The 14534-nt window shown below is 40.9% G+C and overlaps 1 protein-coding gene across 1 annotated transcript in view; it reads right to left on the bottom strand.

Moving 5' to 3' along the window:
* Positions 1–9940: 9940 nt before the first annotated feature.
* The window catches only part of LOC149306256 (xylosyltransferase 1-like), a 155196-nt gene continuing 150602 nt past the window's right edge, over positions 9941–14534 (bottom strand). The window contains exons 11-12 of the mRNA XM_089540869.1: positions 12242–12575; positions 9941–10603 (exon numbers count right to left, since the gene is read on the bottom strand). Of these exons, the coding sequence (XP_089396995.1) occupies positions 10281–10603; positions 12242–12575 (657 nt within the window). The 3' untranslated portion in view covers positions 9941–10280. The remainder of the gene's footprint in view (positions 10604–12241; positions 12576–14534) is intronic.

The following is a 14534-nucleotide window of genomic DNA, read 5'->3' as shown; positions in this document are numbered from 1 at the left end:
AATAAACATTATTATTATTATTATTATTATTATTATCTACACAGTTTCTTCAAAATTCCAAGAGAAAACAATGAGGTATGGGGGACAGAGACCAGGGGGAAATCGTGGGTTTAATCAGTCACATAAACCTCAGAAATTAGAAGTTAATACACTTTCAAATTAATACAAATGATTTTAACTAGGTTTCTATATTCTATATTCTATAATTAACTTTCACTTCAATAAATACAGTGATTTCCTTCCCTCCCCACCCTTTTACAACATTCTTTTACATCTGTACCTACATAATATATATTGTTACATATAACAAAGACTATTACAAAGTCTGGTTTCTAAAACACAATGTTACTTTAACTTGTATCAATTTACTTGTATCAGGTTTGTTACAAGTGCTTGTTGTAGAGATATTTCCTTAAATTTACTGTGGTTTGCACTTATTCAAATGCACCTACACAAGAGGCTTTACAATTCTATTACTCTAAATTTACTTCCTCAGTTTTTTTTCTGTCTCTTTCACCCTTTCATCTTTAAAGTTCTTCCAGACAGACGCCGACCTTGCACACAGTCGCCATTTTCTTCCTCCCTTCTTCTTTCCCCTTATGGCTTATGTTGAATTAGTAATCAACTTTTTGTCAATCTCAGTCTTCCCCTTTACTTTAATTAACTTAAGATATCAGAGATAATCTAATAATCTTAGCTTACTTTTGTAAATTAGAGTCTTTTTCAAGGGATTTTTTTGCCTTCTTTTCTGTGGGGAAGCGCTCTTTCCTTCTTCTTCCTTTCCGCTTTAAGCCGTCTCTCCTGTTAGAATCTCACTGGTCTGCCATTCAGCTGTTCTGTTTCTCGCACCAAATCGTCCTCCACAGCACCTAAAAAGGAAAAGAAGGGGGGTAGGGAAGGAGAAAAGGAGAGGGGAAGAGAAGAGAAAGACAGTGGAAGAGGGGAGACGCTCAGAGATCCAGCGGTTCCCCAGGTAGCTCCCTTGCGAAGCACTCGAGCCTCTCTCCTCACTTCAACCCAGGCCCGCTTCGCCTCCTCCACACCAACTCTCCAAATCTCCACACTTTTAGGACTGGATCCTTATGTAGAAAGTAATTCCACGGTAGGTTTCCTTCCTTGTTGCTTTCCAGTTTCTCAATTGTTGTAAGCGGCGGTGGCGCCTCTGTCTTCAAGCCACGGCTTGAGACGCCTCTGCTCGCGGACGTGGCTGCTCGGGCCCCCTCGCGTTTTCCAACTCCTGCCTTGCACCGGGACTTCAAAATACTTCTTATGTTTGGAGTTGGGGGGGTCTTTGCCGAGCCCCTCTGCCTCTCCCTTATCAGGGGGATACTTTTGGATAGAAGGTGCCTTACCCCGACTACCCCCGTCTCCGCGAGCCGTGAGTGTCCTCTGGAGCCTTTCCTGGAGGACACTTTCACGCCACCATTACCGCCGGAAGTCCAAAGCATTGTTGTTCCACTTTAACTGGATCTCTAACTGGGATTTGCAGTTTAAGAAGGGGCATTTAGAGCCAGAGAGCTCTTTGGCCTCACTGAACTACAAATCCCAAAATGCAATAGGAAGCAACTATCTTGCCTATTAACTGTGAAGTTGGGAAGAATGATTCAACCATTCATTAAGTGTGAATTTAAAAGATGATTGTCTTTGGAGGAGTAATTCATGATTTTGCAATGATAAAGACAGGAAAATGAAGCTTTAATATTAATCTTTTGGTCAGGCTGCTGGCATCACCTGGAATACTGTGCCCAGTTCTGGGCACCACAATTCAAAAAGGATGTTGAGAAGCTGGAGCGTGTCCAAAGGAGGGTGACTCAAATGGTGAACCGTCTGAAAACTGTGCCCTATGAGGGGAGACTTAGGGAGCTGATTGTGTTTATTCTGGACAAGAGAAGGTTTAGAGGTGATATGAGAGCCCTGTTTAAATACTTGAAGGGATGTCATATTGAGGAGGGAGCAAGCTTGTTTTCTGCTGCTCTAGAGAACAGGACCCGGAGCAATGGATGCAAACTGCAGGAAAAGAGATTCCTTCTCAACATTAGGAGGAACTTCCTGACAGTAAGGGCTGTTCGACAGTGGCACACACTCCTTCCTTGGAGTGTAGTGAGTCTCCTTCGTTGGAGGTCTTTAAAAAGAGGCTGGATGGCCATCTGTCAATGGGGATCCTTTGACTGAGAGTTCCTGCATGGCAGAAGGGGGTTGGACTGGATGGTCCTTGTGGCCTGGGTCCTGTTCTCTGGAGCAGCAGAAAACAAGCTCCATCCTCAATATGACACCCTTTCAAGTATTTAAACAGGGCTATCGTATCACCTCTTCACCTTCTCTTCTCCAGGCTAAACATCCCCAGCTCCATGAGTCTCTCCTCATAGGACATGGTTTCCAGACCCTTCACCATTTTAGTCACCCTCCTTTCATTGGGTCTATTACCCCATTAAAATACCTGTACAAATTATATTATCATGCTCACATTCAAACATTACATTCAAAAGCTTCCTAAAGAGGGCCATAGATCCCTACAAACCAAAGTCTTAATTGTTGTAAAGTTATTTCAACTCCAATAAATGAACCATTTTCATCCTTAAACACTTATTTCGCATTCAGTTTTTTTCCACATAAATCCCTACTCTGTTCTTCTTATACTTTGACGCTGCCACAAATTTCTTCCCTATTTTCGGGTGTCTAATTAATCTTATATTCTTTTTCCTTGTAAACGAACACAGTCCCAATTTGTTTTTTCCAGGAAATAGAAAACCCTTTTTCTCTCTTTAATTTCAAAAGGCTGCTTGACTTTACATTTACTGCTTTTCTCACCAAAAATAAGGACTCAAAGCAGCTAAGTACAATATAGCTAAGGGAGCAATGCAATTTGCTTTTGTATATTCCAGACTATCAGAAACCATTCAAGAAATAGCATTTGAGTTCAGTGTTCCTGAATCTGGGGCGGCGGCGGCAGTGAGGAATAATAAGAATGGGAACCTAAGCATCAGCAAACATACTTTCAGGCCTATTAGATTTAAGTTGATGTGTTAACAGTCTCCTATCAAATATGTGTTTCCAAATCAGGACATTAATCTCTTCTCTCCCTGCCGCACACTCCCATTTATTATGTTTGCAGATTAATCTTTCTCCTCTGACATCACTTTCCCGCTGTCTTGGTTTAATGGAAATAAATGAATTCATATATCCTTTTCAGTTCGCATCTTCCCGTGGATTAGACAGCATTAATCTTATCTCCTCTCATTGCAGGAGCTTGTTATAAACAAATAAAACAGAACGGAGGGAGGAATATGCAGAGTCCTCAGGAGAAAAAGATGCTAAAAAGGAATGCCTGCAGACAACTCCCAAAGCGGAGGGAAGCAAGGCTGGATCATGCTTGTAATCTAGTGGGCAAAGCCTGACAAGTTACTTTTGTAAAGGAGCTATTTACAATGTGAAGTCCAAGGCTTTCATGCCCGGCATCCATAGTTTTTTGTGGGTTTTTCAGACTATGTGGCCATGTTCTAGAAGAGTTTCTTCCTGACGTTTCACCAGCATCTGTGGCTGGCATCTTCTCTGAACCCTGATGTTAAAAAGTTCGCCTGTCAGATTTAGAGAACCTAGGTGTAAGTATGCAAAATCCCTCTGAATGAAATTCAGTGAGCATGATCCTACGTCTGTTGTGGCAGCATGGCATGCTTTGTACAGTGGCATGCAGAATGTATTTAGCTCTATTTAGTATGGAAAGATGATCATTGCTTTATCTCACTGGAGTAGCACATTTCATCAATGTTCCCTCTTTCAAGTGGCATGGCCATGTTTATTGGTCCGCTTCACTCATTTCCAATGGAATCTGTGATAAAGGTGTCAACTAGGAACAGGATTGTAAGAAATCATAATCCAATCACATCCTGGTTGGGATACAGAAGATGTTATGTTTGGGTTATTCAGACCTCATGTCATAGAACGCTCTTTTAAATAAGCCTGATTTGGACAGGCTTGCATTTTATATTGTGAAAAGATACTAGGGCAAGGATGGCCCTTCATGTAAGCAAAGTGGAACAGAGTCATGATTTCAGACTGTAAGCCTCTTTGAATCACAATTCTGGAGGACACAGCGGGATACAAATAAATTGATGATGATGATCCTTCTCCGCCGGTTTGGCCAATTGGAGCACTGATCACTGAGTGATTCCAGATGAATTTGGAATGGCCCTGACTTATGGGAGTGGTTCAGAGACCACTGTCATCTGTTTGCAACATTTGCACTGGTTCTTTTGTCCTTTTTCTTACCAGAACAAAAGCATGTTAAGGAGGCGGATATAGAAGAGCTGCTTATTGGCGGCAGCGGGGCAGTTTTGTTGGACTGCAACTCTCAGCAGCCCTAGATGGCATAGGCAATGGTGAGGGATGATATAAACTGCAATCCAGCAACATTTGGAGGGCTGTACACTCCACATCCCATTAGGAGCCTGCTGCCCATACGTTAATAATAATAATAATAATAATAATAATAATAATAATAACAACATTTATTTGTATCCTGCCCCTCTGAGAACAATCGGGGCGGCTAACAAAGTTAAAAATACAGAACATATAAAATCTCTAATACCCTCCCCATTGTGTGCCCCTTTGAATAATTCCAGAGCAAATGGAGTTTTATTGCATGCCTGTTCTCTCTTCAAGATAGAAAATTACTCATTATTTTTTGATAACTGAAATGGCCAGCATGTCGTTGTTAAACAAGATGTTTCATTATATGCAAAGAGTATATGCACGCTTTTCCCTTTCTCCATGCAACCCTTCTTTTTGCAAAAGGATAAAAGAATACCATTATCCTGCCCTTTTTTTGTTGGACTCGCATTTGCAAACATTGTTTCAATGTATTTGTGAATTGTAAAAACAAAAAAGCCACAGCCACGCAACAGCAAGAAAAAAAGGAGAAAGAATAAGGGGATTAAAAAAGTCACAGACGTCTCAGGTGCTTTTGGGTTTTTTTTAATACATTTTACAATAGTCGAGAGAGAGAGAAAGAACATACGACAGCTAAAATTTCCAAACACAGTTTTAAGGCCATATTTTAAAACAAAAAAGAGGTGAAGAAACTTAAGGCTTTATCTAAAAAGGGCAACTCATAGGATACCATGGCATGAACACTGAGTTGGAAATAGTCCAGGTAAACAGATTTACCCATAGGGAAATCGCTCAACCATTTCCCCAGGTCTTATGCTTTTAAAAAACAAGCTGGTACTTTCTGTGCTCTTCTTGTTGTCAGTGGCATCCTATATAAAACATTTAGCACACTAGATTTCCACATCTGGCATATTCCCAGCAAAACTGAAGCTGCTGTCCTTGCAAGCAGTGGGATCACTTTTTTCCCAATTGAGGGTGATTCTAACCACAAACAGAATCAAAGACAAGTCATTTATAATATACAAATGCAGCACATATGAACTGTGCCAGGTATTAAACGGCTCTGCTATCAGAGGCACCTGTACAGTATCTTGCTGTTTATTTGGCAAGGTAACAAATCTAATACTTATAAGTTTTCTTTCTTTGTCTTTTTTTCCTTTTAATTACAGAGAGAGAGAGAGAGAGAGAGAGAATTTGCATAGATTATACATTCATTTCAGAGGAGATTTTCCTTCCTTCCTCCCCATTCTTGTTTTCCTTTCAATCAGGAAAACACGTTTGCAAATATTAGTGAGGTAGCACCTTTGGTCACACCCGTGAGCAAAAGAAGGTAACAAAGGCAGAAGCATTAAGACAGGAAAAACAGTATTTGTCAATAAGGGAAAACTGGGGTCCTGGTGGATCTATATTTGTCAAGAAAGCAAATGATGCAATGGCATCCACAAGCAAGTACAGGGGGTTAGCATGAGACTATTTTCCTTTGAAACTATAAGAAACAGCAGGGAATAAAAGAGATGACGAGACAAAAGACTCTTTTGGACACTGACATCACTCTTACAGCCACATAAAAGATATTTAGCTGAACCTCTTAGCGCTTCCTGGAAGCATTTGAAATGCCATCAATTAAGATTATCCTTTGTATGAATTCAGAGGCAAGCTCCATATATGATCCTGGAAATTTAGGGCCTAAACAAAGAGGCCAAAATAACACTGCTTCAGGTCATTTTGGAGGTATGCTATTTACTGGTAAATGATACATGTGTCCTAAGAGGTTGGAAGCCGCGCCAAAGCCATGCTCCATACTTTGGCGCAGCTTCTGGACTCTTCAGAAGCATGTGTCATTGAAATAGCATACCTCCAAAGTGACCCGAAGCAGCTTTATTTTGGCCTCTCTGTTTGGGCCCTTAGATTGACACTATCTTCAGCAGCCCTTGCCTAAAGACCTGCAGCAAGGGAGAGCCCACCTCACCTCCAAGTACTTGGTTTCCTTGTTGAACTGCCTTGACTAATCCATAAGTTCCTCCAAATGCTGAGTCAAAATATACCCTGTGAGCCTATTAGATAGATTAGACAACTTGAGCCCATTAGAAATCTGCCCTTTGGGAAAGCAGAGAACAAGTCTTTGCTGTTTTGATAAGCCTTCAGATTTTCGAAGACTGCTGCCCCAGCACTAACAGTTTTCTTTTCTTGAGAATAAACATACCCTTTCTTCCGATGGTTTGTATGAAACATTTAGAGAATGGATTAAAGAATCCTGAGAACAGACTGTTAACCACTTCAAATCACAAATGCTGAATTACATTTTTAAAATATTTGAAAAATTCCCTGTAGAAGAAAACTAGCACAAATTGTTTGGGAAATCTCCCCACGTAATGATAACTTGTTAAAGAATTTACAGTGTCTGTGTCCTTTGCATCTGCAAGGCATTCTAAAATGCTATCCCCAAGGGTGCAACTTGAAGTTTTACAGTCCACTCATGTACTTCAGGATTCGGCTATGTGTAGAACATGGACAGATGACCTTGTGTCATTGCTTATGACTTTCTGAGCATGGATACGCTTGGCAAGAGACCTAGTATTTCCCACATCAGCAATTATTTACAATGCTATCACAGGTTATTTGAATTAGGCCTCAGTAGCTCAATGGCAGAGAACCTGGGATGTTCTGCAGCTCTTCTCCGCTACATAAGATATGAAAGATCTGTTTGGAGGCAGTAGCAGAGAGCTGACCTTTTTCAAGATCACTTGTACTGCAGCATTCAGTTGGTACTAAATGTGTGAGTTCTTCACATGATTCAGAATGCTTACTTTCCCCAAGATTATGGCTTATGTGGAAAACGTAGAAGAGACTTGCACATGGCTTGATGAACACATGAACTAAGGTAGTACATATGTGCATTATCTATCATCAGTCAAATGTCAGAGACCATGGTGGAGACCATGGGGATTCAGATGTCGTTGGAGAACTCCCACTAGCCTTAGCTAACATATGCAATGGTGACGAATTGTGCAAATTACATACCACCAGCAGCTGGAGAGCCATACATTACTGCCTTAAACAGAACACTTTTACATTGGCTCCTAACAACTGAAATACCTTGTACTTTGCAAGGAAGTACCCTAAAGATTTGCATGGTAGGATCTTGGATTAAAAGCTACTTTGAGCATGAGAACACTGGACTCTCTCTCACCGTCATGAAGGTATTAGCAGTAGACTTGATCTTCTGGTGAGGCCTGGCCATTTGTCCACTTGGTGCATAAACAAAGTCACCCCATCTGGAAGAGTTTATGTACACTTGGTTTTTTCAAAGACAGGGCATGGATTAGATAGATATGAACTCCACTCAGGCACTCAGAATGTAATGAAACGTGCTATAAAGTCTAAGGGGGGCATGGAAAATTATTCTACTTTTAAAGGTTTATTAGCAATAGTATAAATTGTATTAATCTCCCCTTCCCATATTTGCGTATAATGGCTGTTTGCAAAACACAATAACCTGGTATTGTAGTGAAAATAAGTACATGCGGAAAGGAATATGCCAGACTTGCCCATCCATGACTGGTCTCCTCATGTACAGAACAGCAGTTTAAGAAGGTGAGCCTCTTCTATGTTTTCCATGCAATCCATAATCTTGGGAAAAGTAAGCATTCTGGATGATGTGAAGAAAAACCCACACATTTAGTACCAACTCTCCTCTTCAAACTGTTGCTCAGTATCTGAGGAGAGCAAGAACGAAGAGCAAGAAACACTCCCTTCTTTCCTTTTGTGTTGATTTTGATTATATTCTGAACGCCAGAATAGGGCTACAGATGGATGGTTATGACAGTATGAAATACAACAACTGCTCCTAATTGGATGGAAAGCCCCTCACTCTTACTTTTCAAACTCACTTTAAGTGGCTCCTAACCTCGGACTGCGACTGGACTACAACTCTCTTCCTCCCTAAATGCTGCTCATGTTAGCTGGGAAGGATGGCAGTCCAGGAATACTTAGGGAGCCATCAAGGCTGAGAAACACTACTTTAGTATTTGTTTTCTTTATTAATTTTGCAAGAATAGAAAGAAACTAAGGGGAGAGTTTTTTCTTTTGTTTCAAAAAAGAAAAAAAGGCCTTTAAAAAAATAAAAACAGCTTTAGTTAGTAAGATAAGATTTATCTCCAAGCTGCACAAGCAGCACCTACTCATTAGTCATTGACTAAAACACAAATAAATACCTACGGTTTTCCTCCTTTGCAGCCTCTTTTGTGTCAGCGAAACATTTAATGCTCTACTTTTATGCCAGCACAGCTGACACCGCAAATCCCAAAAGTCCAAAGCAAAGTGGAACAGCTTTAAACCAAACAAGACGATGAGAAAATAGATCAGCAAGACATCAGGGTGGCAGGGTTTACAGTCCCCACCACTGTAGCTGTTGTTTTAAAAAAGGAATTCAACCATTTCTTGTTACTTGGTGACGTTATCAGCCTTTCTGACAGGGAGGAGCTGGCTGTGCATTGACAGCCATGGAAGTCAGAAATGAGCATGGAAGGGGGAAAGAGGGAAGAGAAATGTTACTTTATTAAATCAACTACCACTTTATAATGGCTGGCAAATTCAATAACTGAACTAAAAAGACATTCTTTGAGATTTGGCGCTCCATAAACAGACAAGAAATTTGAACTCAACTCAACGAAGCACACCCGTGTGTTACCTAAAAACATGTGTGTATGTGTAAAATGTACAAATTGTGCCAAAGAGTTTAACCAGAAATAATTTGCATCAAGTAGTAGGGGAAAAAAATACAAAAATACAATTTAAATGTTAGTAGAAACTAACATTTTCACTATGTTTCAGCCTCAGATCTGACCAATGTGTCGGAGCTCCAGAATATGAAACGGGAGTCAAAACTCGTTTAAAAGTTAAATGTAAGATAAATAGACGTTTTTGGTTCGAGAGTTTGCTTTCAAGTCAATTCTTAATTAGAATTGCATAAAATTTGCATGATATGAGTGAGGGAGATTGTGAAACTGACAGATTTGCCTGTAACCTGGGGCCAAGCAAGAATGTCAGTTCAGTTGATTTCTAATCCGAATTTGTCATAATTCATATATGGGGAAAATTAACACTGACACACTTGCCTACCTCCAACTTAATAAAGAGGAATATTCCTGTTTATAGATTATAAGTGCTGCCATTTGTACTGCTACTGCAGCCAGTTTCTTTCAGTGCAATCCTAATGCATATTCACTGAAAACGAAGACCCAATGTATTCAATGGGGATGCATCTCTAGTAAGAGTATTTAGGATCGCAACCCACATCTTCTACACAGAAACAATCTTGTGCAATTGTTCCATAATCTGGAAAGTGAAATCTTGAACCTCTGCAAATATTAGCAGGCAGAGGTAAGGCTTTTAAAAAGTAAAAATGATTATAAAGGAGAAAGGGGGAGAACTTATGTATTGCTACTGAAAACCTGACTTGGCAAATGTTTGCTAAATGTCTATGAGGATACTTTTGAAGTGTTCAGGACTAGTGGCCATTTTATTACTCCTGTCAGAGATGTCACTTTTTCTGGGGGGGGAAAGTGTGTGAAATAAAACAGCGAAGAACTGAGATATGATTTCAAAATCTATTATATATGTGTTATGAAAAGGCATGTTTTAAAATAACTTTCCTCCTTCCTCTCCCATTAAAAAGAATTTGAAATGATAATTCATTGAGGAAATAACTAAACATTCCCATCTTTTCCCACTCCGAACCTTAATGACAAACAATTTGCAGATTTTTTTTCTTGAGGAAAGGAGTTTTAAAAATGTTGTTTGCATTTTGAAGTGCAGATAGATACTCACTCCCACACAAGTCACAAAAATGAAGTTCAATTCCCTTTTAAAGCTAACCAAGGGCATACCATGTGCTACCTCAAACGGCCATCGGGTTTAACAGGGCCCAACTCAGACTTTGGGTCTGGGCTGAGGGAACTCCAAGATGTCTGGCTACAGGCCTGCATGACTGGGCAGGAGGTTGGGCCAGTGCTACAGATATCAACAGCTGACCACACGCTTCCAACTAAGCTGTCCACCCAGTTCTCTAGCTTGGTGTCAGTGAGTTCCGCATTCTTCTTGGCCTGGTCCACCTGTGCAGCGTGGATGGGGATGTTCAAAACGGGGTTCAGGCCTTGGAAACTCTGCTCCATGTAGGCATTTTTGGGTGGTCCACCATGCAGCTTCATGACTTCTTCTGAAAGGGAAAAAAATACAAAATGTGTCCAACAAATATATATATATATTTAATTGTTCTATTCCTCCCCTCCTCCATTGGTGCTGGTGTTAAAAGTGTTGGTGGAAACAGTTTAGAGTCGTAGAGTTGGAAGAGACCGCAATGGCCATCTAGTTCAGCCCCATTCTGCCATGCAGGAACTCTCAGTCAAAGCATCCCCAACAGATGGACATCCAGCCTCTGCTTAAAGACCTCCAAAGAAGGAGACTCCATTATACTCCGAGGGAGTTTGTTCCTCTGTCGAACAGCCCTTACTGTCAGGAGCTTCCTCCTAATGTTAAAGTGGAATCTCTTTTCCTGTAGCTTGCATCCATTGCTCTGGGTCTTAGTCTCTGGAGCAGCAGAAAACAAGCTTGTTCTCTCCTCAATATGACATCCCTTCAAGTATTTCAACAGCATGCCAGTCAGTAAGTGACTGTGTTTGGTGAAGTGGCTCTGCTGATAGCAATTCTTAATGGACCCATGGCTGTTTTAAAGTCTCATGCTCCTGCAAGAAAGTTGCAGTGGAATCAATCTGTGACTCAGAGGCTGAAGACTAAGACTTAGTTCTCAGACGAAGAAGCTATAGAAAGGGGTGGTTAGAGCGTTCCATGACGGTCATCATTTGGAACCTGTCTGACTCTGGATTCTCTCGAGTGATGTGGAGCTTCACAATCAATTTGTGGTGAGAAGAGTTTAAAGCTATTCAAATGGGATTGTTTCTGCATTTTAACAAATGAACAAATGAAATCAAAATGAATATGAATGTGGAAATAGGATGGAACAGATAGAAAAGTGGCACAGGTTGGATCCATCCACCTCTTAGCTCTAGTAGGTTAATGCTGAGTATCTAAATAATAGCAATAGCAAGTACATCTCTATACCGCTTAAGCTAATTGCCCCCAACAATCGGGGTACTCATTTTAGCGACCTCCTTGGAAGGATACAAGCCTGAGTCGAGCTTGAGCCCTTTTGCTGGCATTGAACTCACAACCTTATGGTTTGTGAGTGAATGGCTGCAGTATAGGCATTTAACTACTGCGCCACCAGATCAAGATGCTATAAGAAATCTCTTTTTAAAAAAAGGCTAGCCACTGGTCTGTAATGAAGCTTTCCACTACTCAGATATCTGGTGAAGAATCTCCAAAATGCACAGCTGGGGAAAAGGACCAGATTTTTTTAAAAGGCAAAAGGGTCATATATATTACCTATTCACAGAGCAACTGAAACCATGTATATATGAAATCAAACCACGTATATATGAAATCAATGTCCTTGTCTAAAGAAGTATATTTTTGTCTGGGATTATAAACTGCACTTTTATTATCATAGGCCTGTTACAGATTGCCAAAATAAAGCTGCTTCGGGTCTCTTTAGAGATATGCTATTTAAATGATGCATGGGTCCTAAGAATCCGAAAGCTGCACCAAAGCTGCACTCCAGTGTTTAGGAATGGAGTGTGGCTTTGGTGCGACCTCCGGACTCTTAGGACCCATGCGTCATTTAAATAGCATACCTCCAAAGAGACCCGAAGCAGCTTTATTTTGGCAGTCTGTAACTGGCCATAGTTAAACAAGTTTGTTTTGATCTGTTTGGAGGCACATTTTGAGAGGTACTTACCTTGCCTGATTGATTGCCTGTTGGAAAAGGTCAGAGGAGAGACTAGGAATTTGGTTTCAGCCACAGCTACCCAGTGATGCAGGATTTTAACTGTCCATAATCCAGGGCGGAGAGGCAAATTCAACGGTGGTTTGTAGTGAGTAAACTCTGCACTGGATTCTATCAGGATATCGTATGTGGCGGCAATGACATTTATGGGGTCCACCCAAATGACTGTAACCGTGACGTTGGGGCCTTTCCCCCACTTCTGCATGCCAATTGGCTCATCCATTGGTCCAATGAGTCCACCAAAATTCCGGAAAATTCGTTCTTTAGCATCCCAGTCTGTTCCAATCTGAAGAGGGATATCACACTACATATTAGGTGATGAGGAATCAAACCGAGTTCAGATTAATAGACTCATACCATACACCCCGAGTTACGCTTTGCCCTGTTGTCTCCCAGATCCTAAGGGAAGTTAGCAGTTGAGGGCAGGATGAACAACAGGCACAGCCCAAGCCAATCAAAATGGCATCCCCTCCCATTCCATGCACTAAAGCTGAATGGACTGGCATCTGAATGATCAAATCTGGAAATGGGAAAGTAAGCTCAATTTCACCTATGGGAGTTGGGGGGGGGGGGAGAGGAATTTGGGAAGGAGAGAACAAGTTGAATGGCACATGACTCTCTCTTCCAACATCTTGCTACCAGTATCCAGCACCCTCATTTTGCCCCATGGCAGAACTTTCTCTAATAAGTGGAGATAAAAGACTAATGGAGGAATGCAGTCAGCATTTCCATTCCTCCACAAATGTGCATTTGAACCCTGACACCTTTCTTTGCCAACAGGCTAGAATAGGCTCTTCAGAGTCTTCAGCTGGCAGAGCTGGGTTGCTCACGCAGAGGGAGAAGCCTGTCGCTCATCTCTTATTTATGCCACAATCAATTCATCAAACACTAAACCTAATCATTATACAGTCAGCCCTCCATATCCACAGATTTTTAATACATGGATTCAACCATTCATGTCTTGAAAATATTCAAAAGAATATAAAGTCTAAAAAGCAAACTTGATTTTTGCTCCTGACTCAACTCTTGAAACTTAAAACATCTCTTATTCCAGCTTCTGCTTGGCCTTGTATTTAAAAAAATTGCCCAATTATGCCTTGATTACTAGTTTGTGTCTCATTGCTCACCACAAACAGGAACCATTAGGTTGACAGAGCAGAATCTAATTGCCTGCCGCCTAGTTAATTTTGTTCTTGGTGATGAATTGCAGCTGCTAATGAGGCCAGAAACAAACTTTTGGAGTTGCAGAGATACAGTCTTGTGCAGAAGTCTCTTACTCCCCTTAAATTAAATCAAATCTATCTTGTTTTTCCAGCCTCACCAACTTCTGGGTGAGGCACACTAATCTTTCTTAAGAAAACTTGCCGTTCTCACCACAGCCACTGTGGCTCATTTGTTTGCACTTTCCCTCTGAGCCCAATCCATACAACCTGCCCAGATCGGGATGCAAGGCAAGATGAAGCCACTGCTCCTTCTTGCGCTTACCTCTGCTCATTCCATAGGAAAAAGCAAAGAACAGAAGATGCGACGGGGCAGCAGATCAAGAAGGATTGGGGCTGGTGGAAGCCTGCAAGGTTATGAGTCTTGGGAAGTAGACAAAAATGCCATCCCCTGATGCTGGGTGTTTTAATGGGTTAGATTGAACAAATTTGGAGGGTTTGAGGGGGTGCACTTTTCCCACAGGATCTACCACAGCCACACAAGCACCCAAACTTTGCTGTTTGGGAGGTCTACTAACTTGGGGAAAAGGGTAGGGGCATGAGGGTATACAGTGAAACTGCTACTCCTCGCAACTTCCAGAATTGAGAAATGATTTCCCCCCACCAAAATCAGCTTTCCAGCATGAAGGCCCAAAGGCCTTGAAGTGCCACATGTGGCTTGTGGACCTTACTCAGCCCATCCTTAGGGCAGACTTTGCAATTGCGGTAATAGTTCAGCTGTTATATTAACATGCATTGTTTTTCAGCCAACTCATGAGATGCTTGCATGGCAGCCAAAATAACAAAAGAATTGCAGATCTCAAGAGATACAGTTCAAGATGTGAAATGGCAAGTCGATCATAATATAATAATAATAATAATAGTATTTATTTATATCCCGCTTTTTCTCGAACAAATCAAAGCAGATTAAAGGAATTGTTTTATTTTGCTTTATTGTTGTGATGCGTTTTGTATAGGTGTTTACTTATAATAATTTTTTAAAATAAATGTTTAAAAAAAGAGTAATTGTTTACATTTCTAATTTC

The sequence above is a fragment of the Sceloporus occidentalis genome, unplaced genomic scaffold, assembly GCF_023333645.1.
Source record: "Sceloporus occidentalis isolate IW3139 unplaced genomic scaffold, rSceOcc1.0.p SCAF_10, whole genome shotgun sequence".
NCBI classification, from domain to species: Eukaryota; Metazoa; Chordata; class Lepidosauria; order Squamata; family Phrynosomatidae; genus Sceloporus; species Sceloporus occidentalis.
Note: the sequence above shows the minus strand (reverse complement) of the source record. Positions and strands in the feature narration are given on the sequence as shown.